This window comes from Oncorhynchus masou, chromosome 3 (assembly GCF_036934945.1).
Source record: "Oncorhynchus masou masou isolate Uvic2021 chromosome 3, UVic_Omas_1.1, whole genome shotgun sequence".
Lineage (NCBI taxonomy): Eukaryota > Metazoa > Chordata > Actinopteri > Salmoniformes > Salmonidae > Oncorhynchus > Oncorhynchus masou.
Genome location: NC_088214.1, coordinates 7,376,853 through 7,391,971, shown reverse-complemented (window position 1 = coordinate 7,391,971; position 15,119 = coordinate 7,376,853). Strand labels below are relative to the sequence as shown.

Sequence of the window (15,119 nt, the reverse complement as noted above, 5' to 3'; positions counted from 1 at the left end):
CTCACTAGAGTCCATAGCATACAAAACCGATGAACCAGGGTCCAGCCGAGTCCATCACAACACCGATGAGAGTCCATCCATAGCATACAAAACCGATGAACCAGGGTCCAGCCGACTCACTAGAGTCCATAGCATACAAAACCGATGAACCAGGGTCCAGCCGACTCACTAGAGTCCATAGCATACAAAACCGATGAACCAGGGTCCAGCCGACTCACTAGAGTCCATAGCATACAAAACCGATGAACCAGGGTCCAGCCGACTCACTAGAGTCCATAGCATACAAACCGATGAACCAGGGTCCAGCCGACTCACTGAGAGTCCATAGCATACAAACCGATGAACCAGGGTCCAGCCGACTCACTAGAGTCCATAGCATACAAAACCGATGAACCAGGGTCCAGCCGACTCACTAGAGTCCATAGCATACAACACCGATGAACCAGGGTCCAGCCGACTCACTAGAGTCCATAGCATACAACACCGATGAACCAGGGTCCAGCCGACTCACTAGAGTCCATAGCATACAACACCGATGAACCAGGGTCCAGCCGACTCACTAGAGTCCATAGCATACAACACCGATGAACCAGGGTCCAGCCGACTCACTAGAGTCCATAGCATACAAAACAGATGAGTTTGAACAAAGCACCTTCAATGGAGAATCATCATTGAACAAGGTTTTTAATTCAGGACTAGGCTTAATATCAGTCTGGGAAACTGGCCCTCAATGGTACAAATATAGCGCTGTCCAGGAAAAACTAGCGATTTGTGTCCATAAAACCAGCGTCCAGTCTGCACTTTAGTACTATCACTTTAACACTCTGCTGACTGACTAATTCAGGACTATATCTTAATCACAATGGAATAAATTTGATCATTTTAGCTTACTCTTTGTTTGTTTCCAGTATGACATTAGACTCCATTCCATAGCAGACTTGCACTCTTGGATTTCCTTATAATGGAGGTGCCAAATTCCGACTATTAGCATGTGATTAGGTGAGAAGCTAACTTCTTAAGCGAAACAATAGAAGCAATGTGATCTGTAGATGACGTGTTAATGTTGAACTGACGGTTAAACTGACGGCATACCTGATATTGGATCTTAAAGGACCTCAAAATGAGCACCGACGATGCTCTGGGTGTGAACTCTGGGTGGATTTGGAAACTAGAAGTGCTGAGTACACACAAAAAAACATTGTTGACCATTTCGGCTTGAAAAAATAAACAAATAAATCACATATCTAATAGAAGTATTTTTAATTACTCTTTGTATGATAACAATAATAAGATATGTAGATAATTCTGGAGAGTTTCCATAATTTTCGTCCTAATTATTCATTCACAAAGTATACATGACAAGACTCTTATTCTGAAGGATTCCGAAAATCCGTGATCCGGAAGTACTTAGTTATCCTTGCCTGCTTCACAGCGGTGCATGTAGCTATCTGCTCAGAACTACACGGATCAAATTGGTGCTAACATATTTACAAATTTCAAAACATTATTAGCATATTACTTAGACACAAAGTTTAAATCTTCTGCGGAAGTCAGACCGATCTCTGTTTAGTTTTCGCAAACGTTTGAAAATGTTGAGCAGTGTTTCTCTCCGGGCTCAGATCGCTTCCATCATAGAGGTACTTTCTAAAGCTGCGGTTTCAGAAATTAGCAAAGTAGTCGACGATGGCATAGTTGTGTTACGTGTGGAAATGTGTCGACGGGAAAATGAAATCAACGTCCTGAAAAATAATGTACAACAACTTGACAGCGAGCTTCGAAGAGCTCGAGGGATTCAACCTCGAAAACGCATCCATCATGGTCGATCAGTCGCTGCTGAGAATCTTGGGAGGAAAGGTGGGTGGAAGTAGTGGTACTAACTCACTTTTACTATCAATCAATTATCAATAGTTAACTGTGCAAGTCACATTAGGGTTCTAGCAATATTACATTACCATTTCGCTGGTAAACAATGTAACTAGGCTTATTTAATCAGCCTACACACGTTCTCACGGCATTTAGCCCCGGGCTAAAAAATGTGCAGTTTGAAGGCCTCATGTCCTCCAGTCATATCTCTGACTGCCCAATGGGATGGGAGAGGAATAGCAATGACTATCATTATAACCAACTCAGTGGCCTTGTGGTTAGAGTGCAGGCCTACGCCCTGAGATTGGAAGGTTGAGGGTTTGAATAAACGATATATATACATCCTGGATTGTAAACGCTATATATTGTCCATTGAGAGGCTTTGAAGCCACCGGTCGGCCATATTGGCTCTCCTCAGTAGGAGCAGTCCTCCATAGCAATGAATGGAATTCTACAGTGTTTCAATGAAATGTTTCAAGGACAATGCATTTAAGTATTTTTTTTATTGTTGTAGTGGGGACAGTAACGTTTAGTAATTTCAAAAAACGACTTTAAGGAAAACTTTTAATGTATTTAAATCTAAATTTAAAACTGCAATAAGGTGTCTGTAATAAAATACATGTAGCAAAAATGAATGTAGACATTAATAAATGCGTTTTCTATCATTTCCAAAATATTTCTTTACAATGGTGGGGGAGAGCCAAGATGGAGGCACGATGGCTTCAACACAGCACCCCCAAATAGTCATCTAGTTTGTATATATAAATCATTGATTTGAACACAGATTGTTTAGCACTCACATTAAGGAGATGGATTGGGAGTAAGGCCCTACAACAGACAATAATCCTGTCCACGGGTTGTACTCAGTGGTTGATTTGGGAGATAGGGGGTTCCTAGTTTGGGGTTGCGGAAGAACCTAACAGTTTTGGGGGGGTGACTGTGAGAAAGTCAGTTCTGGTGACCTTTTTAGAAGGAAATCCTACTCCAAAATAACACGATGCTGACATCTCAAATATAATTTCCCCCTCATGAAATGAGCCCAATATAACATGTTGATCAATATCAGGTAGCTTAGTGGTTAGAGCGTTGGATCGAATCCCTGAGCTGGCAAGGTAAAAATCTGTCGTTCTGCCCCTGAACAAGGCAGTTATAACCCACTGTTCCTAGGCCGTCATTGTAAATAAGAATTTGTTCTTAACTGACTTGCCTAATTAAATAAAGGTTAAGTAAATCAGGCAGCTGTGTTATTTAGCAATAAGCATTATGATGTAGACCAACTGATTTTAAGTATTTAAAAAATATATTTTATTTCACCTTCATGCAGCATATTGGCAAGACAAAAATAGGCGGAAGGTTTCCCATCTGCATTTCCACCACTGGGATCATTTTTAGCTGGATCAAAGTCTAAAGTCTAAACACAGACTATCTTGTTGCTAGTTATAGCAACATATTGATGATTCGAATGTCCCCCAAAAAGTGTTCCGCACAGCCAACCCAAGGATCATGTACTGTGAATATATTTTAGGCTTCGCTGTTACACCTGACCCGTGTCACATTTAGCCCTATGTATTCAACGCCCGTTGGCGCCTGCTAACAATGCTGCTGCTAAAAATTCAGTTCATAAAATGGTGCATTTGACACCATTTTATTGGGATTTGAGAAATACGTGTAGCCTAATAGCACCAGAAAGGCTCCATGATCATCGTCTTTTATCTTCTTGATGCACCCATCCCGTTAGCGGGATCATTTTCATCAACATCCGCTGAATTGCAGAGCGCCAAATTCAAATTAAATTACTAAAAATATTTAATTTTCATGAAATCACAAGTGCAATATAGCAAAACCAGCTTAGCTGGTTGTTAATCCACCTGGCATGTCATATTTCAAAAAAGCTTTACAGCGAAAGCAAACCAAGCGTTTATGTGAGGATGTCTCTCTCAGCAGACAAAACATTACAAACAGCTAGCAGCAAAGTAGATTGGTCATGAAAGTCAGAAAAGCAATAAAATGAATCACTTACCTTTTATGATCTTTGGATGTTTGCACTCACGAGACTCCCAGTTCCATAATAAATGTTCCTTTTGTTAGATGAAGATCATTTTTATATCAAAAAACCTTCATTTGTTTGGCGCGTTTTGTTAAGAAATCCACAGGCTCGTGCAGGTCATGACGGGCAGAAGAAAATTCCAAGTAGTATCCGTAAAGTTCGTAGAAACATGTCAAATGTTTTTTTATAATCAATCCTCAGGTTGTTTTTACAATAAATAATCGATAATATTTCAACCGGACCGTAGCTTTTTCAGAGAGAGAGAGAGAGAGAGAGAGGGAGAGAGGGAGAGAGGGAGAGAGGGAGAGAGGGAGAGAGAGAGAGAGAGAGAGAGAGAGAGACTGCTCCAAGCTGTTGCACATGCAAAACTCTGGGGACACACAGCCATCCACTGATGTGATCGTTCTCGCTCATTTTTCAGAATAAAAGGCTGAAACTATGTTTAAAGACTGTTCACACCATGTGGAAGGCATAGGGAAAGGAATATGGTTAATATCCCTTTTCAATGGAGGGAAGGCATGCAATGTAACAGGGAGCTTTCAAAATAAGAAGCACTTCCTGGTTGGATTTTCCTCAGGTTTTCGCCTGCAATATCAGTTCTGTTATACTCACGGACTTTAGAGTGTTTTCTATCCTAATCCGACAATTATATTGCATATTCTAGATTCTGGGCCTGAAAGTTTAATTTGTTTTTTCAGCCAAACATCAAAATACTTCCCCCTGCAACTGTATTAAGATCGTAGGCTACAACGACTGGGCGTATTTCTCTCCCTGTGCCGCACTCGCAATTTGAAGGAGCCTTAGAGGAACATTCTATTGTCTCATAGAATGAGACGGTCGGAACAATTTTATAAGTAAACTATTCTACTGGGGGGGGTTTGCTGTGGAAAATTCAATGTGACCCCTAGCTGTACATCCCACTATAGGAACAGGACGCTCTTGCCCTATGGGCCGTCCTGGCTCGGACGAGGCTTACTCACTATCATGATAGTAGGATTGTGAAATCAAATAATCTATTCTTACAAACCATTACAACCCTTGATCCCAATTGCCCACAGCCTCAAATCAAACTTTATTTGTTACGTGTGCCGTATACAACGGGTGTAGACCTTACCGTGAAATGCTTACTTACAAACCCTTAACCAACAATGCAGTTAAAAAGAGTTAAGAAAATATTTACCAAATAAACTAAAGTAAAGAAAAAAAGAACACAATAAGAATAACAATAATGAAGGTGTGTGTGTGTGTGTGTGTGTGTGTGTGTGTGTAATCCAAAACCATTTGGATTACTGTTAAAACAAACAATGAAGGATATTGATGACTGGATATTTCCACAGGGCCTGGTAAAAATGGTACCACTTGTGTGAGGAGGACCTCAGTTGAGAAACTGCAGCCTGAGGGAGACTGCAATGGAAAGGATGAAGGCGTTGGACCTGCGGATGAGACTCTGGTCAAGATTGAGCCGGGAGGGGAGGGTGAACAGGAAGGGCAGACTACAAGGAGAAAAGACGAGGATCGTCTTGATGCTGAACTGTCAACGTACGAGAGAGACAGCCACCCGTGGATGCCCAGTACACAAGCAGACAACGACATGGAGACCAACTCGCTGTGTCTCCCTGATCACTCTCCGGAACCTTCCGGAATGACGGCAGCTTCATGCAGCAGTGTTTCATTACCAGGGAAACCATATTTGGAGTCAAATGTCAGAGAGGATATGATATTACAACTCAGACAGCAACAGCATCATAGGCAGTCAGAAGCGCTCAGGAGAACAAGCGCCGGCACGGTAAAGTCAAACCCAGACCCTCAAAGTGAATTCGGTTTTGGACCGAATTACAATACGGCAAGGAGAGCGAGGACCAAGAGATTTTTCCAGGTTAATAAACACTTCATTTGCACACTGTGTGGAAAGAGTTTTGAACGTTACAGCCATCTTGAAAGACATCTGCGAATTCATACGGGTGAGAAACCGTACAGCTGTGACCTATGTGGAAGGTGTTTCAACCAGAAGGGTAGCCTCAAAGGACATCTGAAGACTCACAGAGGTAAGAGACTAGAATCACTAGCTAATGACGGCAGATGGCACACAATTATACAACAGATCATTCTCATGTACACGCCAAATGATACCCTTTTTCCTATGTAGTGCACTACTTTTGACCAGACCCCCTATAATAGGGTGCTAATGTAGGACATGACCGATGCAGCAATATTTTATCAATCAAATGTGATCTTTCCACACAGTATCGATGGACGGACTAGCTAACAATGAAGAGAAGCCTCTCCTGGATGGACGTCAGTCTGAGGAAGAGCAGATGAACGAGAAGGACGAAGTGTTCCAAACTGCTCCTCAGATGCCCATGAAGTCTGAGCCAGGGGAGGAGAAGGATGCATTCCAGACACTAGATCATAAAGCAGGAGAACAGACTGCAGGAAGAGCAGAACAGCACCTGGACGATGACTTGTCAACGTACGAGAGAGACGGCCGGCCGTGGATGTGCAGTTCACAAGCAGACAACGATATGGAGACGAGCAATTCAGAATATTTCATCAGTTCAGGTCAGAACTCCCAGTGTCTCACTGATCACTCTCCTGTACCTCCAAGTTCAGGTCAGAACTCCCAGTGTCTCACTGATCACTCTCCTGTACTTCCTGTCCCAGGAAGGGTGGAGGCGTCATGTAGCAGTGCTTCATCTCCAGGGAAACCATATGTAGATGTCAGCGAGGATATGATTTTACAGCTCAGACAGCAACATTATGGACCTTCAGACACACTCTTGATAGCAAGTGATGGTACAGTACAGCCAAACTCGCAGGTCGCGGACGGGGCTTCTCTGAACCATCCTCCCATCTTCTCCAGTTTTCCGGAGAGGAAGGTGAAAACCTTCCAAGGAGTCACCAAGGACAAGAAGTGCTTCATCTGCTCATTCTGTGGGAAGGTCTTTGAGCGTGTTGGTCATCTGGAAAGGCACCAGCGAATTCATACGGGTGAGAAACCGTACAGCTGTGACATATGTGGAAGGTGTTTCAACCAGAAGGGTAGCCTCAAAGGACATCTGAAGACTCACAGAGGTAAGAGATTAGAATCACTTATTAGGTTATAGGTCATAGACAATTCCATGTATGCATTACTTCTGACTAGGGCCCATAGGGTAGCCTCAAAGGACATCTGAAGACTCACAGAGGTAAGAGATTAGAATCACTTATTAGGTTATAGGTCATAGACAATTCCATGTATGCATTACTTCTGACTAGGGCCCATAGGGTAGCCTCAAAGGACATCTGAAGACTCACAGAGGTAAGAGACTAGAATCACTTATTAGGTTATAGGTCATAGACAATTCCATGTATGCATTACTTCTGACTAGGGCCCATAGGGTAGCCTCAAAGGACATCTGAAGACTCACAGAAGTAAGAGATTAGAATAATATATAGTTTTTCATGTATTTAAAAAAATGAAAATATATAACTCTCTTAGGAGTGTAAATCAGTCAATTATTCTGTAAATCACAGACAGTATGCCCGTTATATAATTAAATAAGGCTGAATCCTTAATGGAACCCTGTTCCCTTTATAGTGTACTGCTATTGACCAGGACCCAAAGGGCTCTAATCAATAGTAGTACACTACATACAGAATAGGGTGCCATTTTGGGATGGATACAAAGTGTTTTCCTGTTCTTCATCAGTGGTTTAAGACGACGTTAAACAATTCATTCACTCAATACTTTTTTCTCCTGTCAAGCAGACGGCGCTGACATGCTAACGGGTCTACCTCCGCTAGATGATAAGAAGCCTGACGTTTATCCTAGACCCTTGGAGAACCCAGGGGAACCGAGGGATCAGCCCTCATCTGCTGAAGCACAGCCTAACTCCGGGCACGAGGAGGAGGGGAGGAGGGCAGGGGGCAGGGATTGGTGGGGGGAGCAGAGAAAGAGAAGCAGTTTGAATCCCAGATACTCAGTCAGTCAGGACCTCAACACCAACAAAGCACAGAGCGACCAGATTACCAGGATGACCCAGAGTATGTCATGGATGAGAGGGAGAGTCAGCTGTGTAGATCTTTCACAGAGAGGCACAGTGATGAGAGGGAGAGTCAGCTGTGTAGATCTTTCACAGAGCGGCACAGTGATATGGAGTCTGGATCACTAAATCCAGGTTGCTCCTCCGATGCGACAAAGCAGCAGAACTCCCATCCTGTTTCACCCAGTGTCAAATATCATCACAGTCCTTTTGATGGACTGCACCACCACCACGGGTTCTATACGTCAGCTTCTAGACAGGTGGAACTTCAACACTTGTCTTTTCAGGATGAGAAAGACAAGTTGGATGTGATTGAGCAAGAGCAGTATGCAGGGGTGGTTCTCCATGCAAGGAACAGGGAGGATGGTGATGGAACAGTACTACCTAGGTTTCAGGACCGGGTACCACCGTCACCACTACCTGTCGAGGAGGAAACGGCACTGAGAGCGTACATCACACAACCAAACTACAGCCAAGAGGGGATTTTATTTGCCCTTGGCATAGACAGTTTTGACAGTACAGAGGGAACCAGTGCCACTACAGACGACACAAGAAATAGATGTTTCATATGCTCCTTTTGTGGAAAGAGTTTTGATCGCCATAGTCATTTTGAAAGACACCTGCACACTCATACTGGTGAGAAGCCCTACAGCTGTGAGATATGTGGTAAGAGTTTCACTCAGAAGAGCAGCCTGAAAGCTCATCAGAGACTTCATATAGGTTAATCAAGGGCCAAAGCGTATTTGTTTGCATTTCAAATGGCACCCTATTCCCTATACAGTTGCAAGAAACAGTATGTGAACCCTTTGAAACCTGGATTAGGGTCATAAAATGTTATCTGATCTTCATCTAAGTCACAACAATACACACACAGTCTGCTTAAACTAATAATACACTAATTATTGTATATTTCTTTTCTATATTGAATACATAATTTAAACATTCACAGTGTGGGTTGGAAAAAGTATATGAACCCCAAGGCTAATGACTTCTCCAAAAGCTAATTGGAGTCAGGAGTCAGCTAACCTGGCGTCCAATCAATGAGACGAGATTGGAGATGTTGGTTTGAGCTGCTCTGCTATTCACTAGAAGCTGTGAACCATGTCTCGAACAAACGAGATTTCGGAAGACCTAAGATTAAGAATTGTTGACTTGCGTAAAGCTGGAAAGGGTTACAAAAGTATCTCTAAAAGCCTTGATGTTCATCAGTCCACGGTGAGACAAATGATCTATAACTGGAGAAAGTTCAGCACTGTTGCTACTAGAGGTCGACCGATTTAATCGGAATGGCCGATTTAATTAGGGCAGATTTCAAGTTTTCATAACAATCGGTAATCGGCATTTTGGACACCAATAATTGCCGATTACATTGCACTCCACGAGGAGACTGCGTGACGGCTGACTACCTGTTATGTGAGTGCAGCAAGGAGCCAGGGTAAGGTGCTAGCTAGCATTCAATTTATCTTATGAAAAACAATCAATTTTAACATAATCCCTAGTTAACTCCACATGGTTGATGATATTACTAGTTTATCTACTAGCTTGTGTGCATATAATCGATGCGCTGCCTGTTAATTTATCATTGAATCACAGCCTATTTCACCAAACTTAACAAGCGCATTCGCGAAAAAAGCACCGTCGTTGCACCAATGTGTACCTAACCATAAACATCAATGCCTTTTAAAATCAATACACAAGTATATATTTTTAAACCGGAAATATTTAGTTAATATTGCCTGCTAACATGAGTTTCTTTTAACTAGGGCAATTGTGTCACTTCTCTTGCGTTCTGTGCAACAGAGTCAGGGTATATGCAGCAGTTTGGGCCGCCTGGCTCATTGCGAACTGTGTGAAGACCATTTCTTCCTAACAAAGACGGCCAACTTCGCCAAACGGGGGATGATTTAACAAAAGCGCATTTGCGAAAAATCACAATCGTTGCACAAAGGTACCAAACCATAAACATCAATGCCTTTCTTAAAACCAATACACAGAACTATATAATTTTTTAAATCTGCGTATTTAGTTAAAAGTAAATGGCAAATTGTGTCACTTCTTTTGCGTTTATTGCACTCAGAGTCAAGGTATATGCAACAGTTTGGGCCTCCTGGCTCATTGCAAACTAATTTGCCAGAATTGTACTTAATTATGACATAACATTGAAGGTTGTGCAATGTAAAAGCAATATTTACACTTCCACCCATTTAGATAAAATACGGAACGGTTCCGTATTTCACTGAAAGAATAAACGGTTTGTTTTTCGAAATTATAGTTTCCGCATTTGACCATATTAATGACCAAAGGCTCGTATTTCTGTGTGTTATTATAATTAAGTCTATGATTTGATAGAGCAGTCTGACTGAGCGGTGGTAGGCAGCAGCAGGCTCTTAAGCATTCATTCAAACTGCACTTTCCTGCGTTTGCCAGCAGCTCTTCGCAATGCTTCTGTTTATGACTTCAAGCCTATCAACTCCTGAGATTAGGCTGGCAATACTAAAGTACCTATTAGAACATCCAATAGTCAAAGGTATATGAAATACAAATGGTATAGAGAGAAATAGTCCTATAATTCCTATAATAACGACAACCTAAAACGTCTTATCTGGGAATATTGAAGACTCATGTTAAAATGAACCACCAGCTATCATATGATCTCATGTTCTGAGCAAGGAACTTAAACATTAGCTTTTTTACATGGCACATATTGCACTTTTACTTCCTTCTCCAAAACTTTGTTTTTGCATTATTTAAACTAAATGTAACATTTCATTATTTATTTGATACTAAATTGATTTTATTGATCTATTAAAATAAGTGTTCATTCAGTATAGTTGTAATTGTCACTATTATTTATTTATATATATATAGTCAGATTAATCGGTATCAGCTTTTTTGGTCCTCCAATAATCGGTTTCGGCATTGAAAAATCATAATCGGTCGACCTCTAGTTGCTACTCTCCGTAAGAGAGTGGCTGTCCCTGCAAAGATGACTGCAAGAGCACAGCGCATGATGCTCAATGAATCCTAGAGTGTCCGCTGAAGACTCTGGAACATGATAACATCTTAAAGTCTACGATATGTAAAACACTAAACAAGAAGGGTGTTCATGGAAGGACACCACGGAAGATGCCACTGCTGTCCAAAAGAAAACATTGCTGCACGTTTGAAGTTTGCAAAAGAGGACCTGGATGCTCCACAGCGATACTGGCAACATATTCTGTGGACAGATGAAACTGCAGTTGAGTTGTTTGGAAGGAACACAACACTATGTGTGGAGAAAAAAGGCACAGCACACCAACATCAAAACCTCATCCCAACTGTAAAGTATGGTGGAGGGAGCACCATGGTTTGGGGCTGCCTCAGGGCCTGGACAGCTTAAACTTGCAAAATAATTTTTCTGTTGGTCAATACATTTTACAGGAGAATGTTAGGCTATCTGTCTGCCAATTGAAGCTCAACAGAAGTTGGGTGATGCAACAGGACAACGACCCAAAACACAGAAGTAAATCAACAACAGAATGGCTTCAACAGAAGAAAATACACCTGGAGTAGCTCAGTCAGTCCTGACCTCAACCTGATTTGAGATGCTGTGGCATGACCTCGAGTGTGGTTCACACCAGACGTCCCAAGGATATTGCTGAACTGAAACAGTTTTGTAAAGAGGAATGGTCCAAAATTACTCCTGACCGTTGTGCAGGTCTGATCCGCAACTACAGAAAATGTTTTGTTGCCAAAGGAGGCTCAACCTGTTATTAAATCCAAGGGTTCACATACTTTTTCCACCTTGCACTGTGAATGTTTACGCGGTGTGTTCAATAAAGACATGAAAACATTATGTGTTTGTGTGTTAGTTGAAGCAGACTGTGTTTGTCTCTTGTTGTTGACTTAGATGAAGATCAGATAATATTTTATGACCAATTTATCCAGGTAGTTCCAAAGGGTTCACATACTTTTTCTTGCCACTGTAGTACACTATCTTTGACCAGAGACCAAAGTAGTGTACTATGTAAGAAATGGATTATAATTTGGGATGCACCCTAACTGAAAGTTGTTTCGTCCTCATCAAAACCGGTTAATGAGTATGGGACATTTGGCTGCTATTGGTAACAGTTTAGAAGTCCAACTAAATTGTGATAAGATGTCATATTTGTTTCCAATACATTTTGTGTGTTTATCCTTTATATTACTAGTCAAGTCAGTTAAGAACAAAGTCTTATTTACAATGACAGCCTACCCCGGCCAAACCTGGACGACGCTTGGTCAATTGTGCGCCGCCCTATGGGACTCCCAATCCCGGCCGGATGTGATGCAGCCTGGATTCGAACCAGGGACTGTAGTGATGCCTCTTGCACTGAGATGTATGGCCTTTGACCGCTGCGCCACTCGGGAGACCAAAGGATAAGGATGTTAAAGATATTCAAATGCTGGGGCAATGGAAAAATGGACATTTTTAGTAGTTCTTAGTTTATAAAGTTGTCATCAGGTATCTCTCCAATAATGTATATAGAAGGGAGGGGGAAAAAAGTGTTTTTAAAGGACAAACAATTTAATTATTCAACGTTTTTCTTTTCTTCCTGCATCAAACGTATGAATCAATGATCCAATTTAACATGTGGGCTACATATCTATTTGTTTTGTATGAAGACGTTGATGGTAGGGTTGTTTATTACTCAATGGGTATGTTTACACGCACAGTAATAATTCAATATTAAACTGATTATGTCAGTAAGCATATTATGCGATAGTCATGTAAGCAGAGTAAGGCGTTGATCTTAATCGGCGTAAGGTCAAAATCGCAGGCATACGACGATTAAAACACCTGGTTTTCTGAGTAATCTTTCTAATTATTAGAATGCCTTAAAAGGATCGGACCCTTTTATTTTCATTTTTTGTTGTTGCTTAAAATGACACCCAAATCTAACTCCCTTTATTTAGCTCAGTACCTGAAGCAAGGATATGCAAATTCCCAATACCAAGTTTGTAGAAATGTGAAATTAATGACTGAGAATATAACACATTAGATCTGGTAAAAGATAATACAAACAAAAAAACGTTTATATTTTTATTTTTTGTTTCATCTTTGAAATGCAAGAGAGAGGCCATGATATCACTTAGCAGTGTAGGAGAAATTTAGATTTTGGCCACTAGATGGGAGCAGTGTATGTGCAGAGTTTTATACTGATCCAATGAACCATTGCATTACTGTTCACAATGTTGTATCAAGTCTGCCCAACTGTGCCGAATTGGTCAATTGATACATTTTCAAGTACATAACTATAGACAACATACAGAAATTATATGGTAATACGAAATTTAATCTTACACACTCCCAGGAATGTCTTAAATGATGGCTAAATAGCTTCCCTACAGAAACACTAACCTTCACACATCTATGATGGTGGGGAACCCAGTTCCTACATTTTAATATTAAAAATGGATTTTATCAAACAGAACTATACTACATTTCATCTCTGGGACCCTCAGGGTGACATATCAGAGCAAGATTACTGAATGTAAGTACATTATTTACCTTCAGAGGTGAATGTATCAAACCAGTTGCCATGACAATAGTGTTTTGTTGTTGTGCACTCTCCTCAAACAATAGCATGATATTTTTCACTGTAATAGCTACTGTAAATTGGACCATGCAGTTAGATTAACAAGAATTTAAGCTTTCTGACCATATAAGACATGTCTATGTCCTGGGAAATTTTCTTGTCACTTATGTCATGCTAATCACATTAGCGCATGTTAGCTCAATCGGACACGAATCGGTCATTTCAAAGCTCACTACTTTGAATTTCACAATTTCCAAGCCCATTTTAGAGAGAATGTTAAAAAAACTGTACTTCATTTAGTAACTTACTTTGAAGAGATGAGGATTGGGTCTAAATAGGGTTTTGGTGTTTGGTAGTCTTAATTCAGTGTACTCCGTCTTTAACTGCCATTTCCTGAAAGTCAGACTCTTACCACATGCCAACTCCTTTTCAGCAGCATCAGCATTCACCACTTTGTTTGGTTATCCTTAGATTTATTACACAGACTTGCCCAGAGGGAATTGTTGATATGCTGTACATTTTTTTTAATTCTAGTTAACATTTTATTTGTAAAAAATGTAAATGTCTTTATTTTACTTTTTTTTTTTAATCCACAATCTGCTCTGAACAAGTCTGGTGGTGAACTGTCTTTAAAAATTAAATGAAAATATTTAAGCTGACTTCATTCAGTGTCCAGATAAATTAATTTGTTGTATGTGCATAGTTAATTATGTATTGCCTCACTTGCATATTAGTAAAAAACCATTTGGCTACATTCAACTAGTAAAAGTTGTTTTAAGTGTAAAAAAAACAAAATCTCTGTTAGGGTGTGGTTCCTGGACTTATTCAGCATTCTACCTGTGTATTTGATCTGCACATGTGCTTGTGCCAGCCGAGCGAGCCTCATTCTTTAGTGCGAGTGAAGTGAGTTCGGAACAACGGGTCTTAGAAGTAGTTTTCACAAACTTTTATATGTCCGAACTCGAATCAAATATGCCTCACAAAAATAACATTGGTCACTGTGGTAGAATGTTTATTTTAATTGGCAATTTTCTGCATTTATCAGTGCCATCGGGTAGCCTGATTTTTAAGATGTCCATGTAAACAAGATTATTAGGGAAATGGCTCTCGTAAAGCATGTAAACGTTTTAATCAAATTATTATATTAATCAGACGATCCACAATCGCATTATTGTGTGCATGTAACCGTACTCGTTGAGTAGTTCAAATTATTATTATTATTTTTTTTTTACTCCTGTGTTCAAAACGCACTCTTAAGTTTGCTTTGTTTCGTATCTGCTGGTGTATTCTTTAATAAATGTAAAATTCTGAATGAAAATCTTGTGGGTTCACTGTTTTACTTGTTGACAGTAAAAAAAAACAACATGAGATTCCTATTTCTGCCCATGCAAATTTGGTGCTCACTTTTCTAGTATTTACAAGTAACAAAAAATTGGACAATTCGCTTGGAGCCAAACCTTTGTGACGCTAGCCCCGATAAGGATTAGCCACAATAGTGGTGTTTGCGGTTTGCCTTCAAAATAAAAGTTCCCCATTGAAACTGATGCAAATAGTGGAATAATGTCACATTTTGGACTAGATGCTAAACAAGGTTGGAACGTTGTGATATACAGTGGGGCAAAAAAGTAT

At 40.5% G+C, this 15,119-nt stretch overlaps 1 protein-coding gene across 3 annotated transcripts; it reads left to right on the top strand.

Annotated features, from left to right (window-relative positions):
- The first annotated feature begins 1,396 nt into the window (after positions 1–1,396).
- On the top strand, positions 1,397–14,808 carry LOC135509280 (zinc finger protein 135-like). Of its 3 annotated transcripts, XM_064929809.1 has the most exons (5): positions 1,397–1,854; positions 5,248–5,955; positions 6,155–6,508; positions 6,560–6,982; positions 7,658–14,808. In XM_064929809.1, exons 1-5 carry the CDS (start codon positions 1,590–1,592, stop codon positions 8,059–8,061), a joined length of 2,154 nt encoding a protein of 717 aa, XP_064785881.1. In that variant the 5' UTR covers positions 1,397–1,589; the 3' UTR covers positions 8,062–14,808. The 3 variants fall into 3 exon arrangements, 2 of the variants coding, with proteins under 2 accessions (XP_064785881.1, XP_064785872.1); XR_010450916.1 differs by having other exon boundaries at positions 6,155–7,208; positions 7,658–7,743; XM_064929800.1 differs by having other exon boundaries at positions 6,155–6,982.
- The last annotated feature ends 311 nt before the right edge of the window (positions 14,809–15,119 follow it).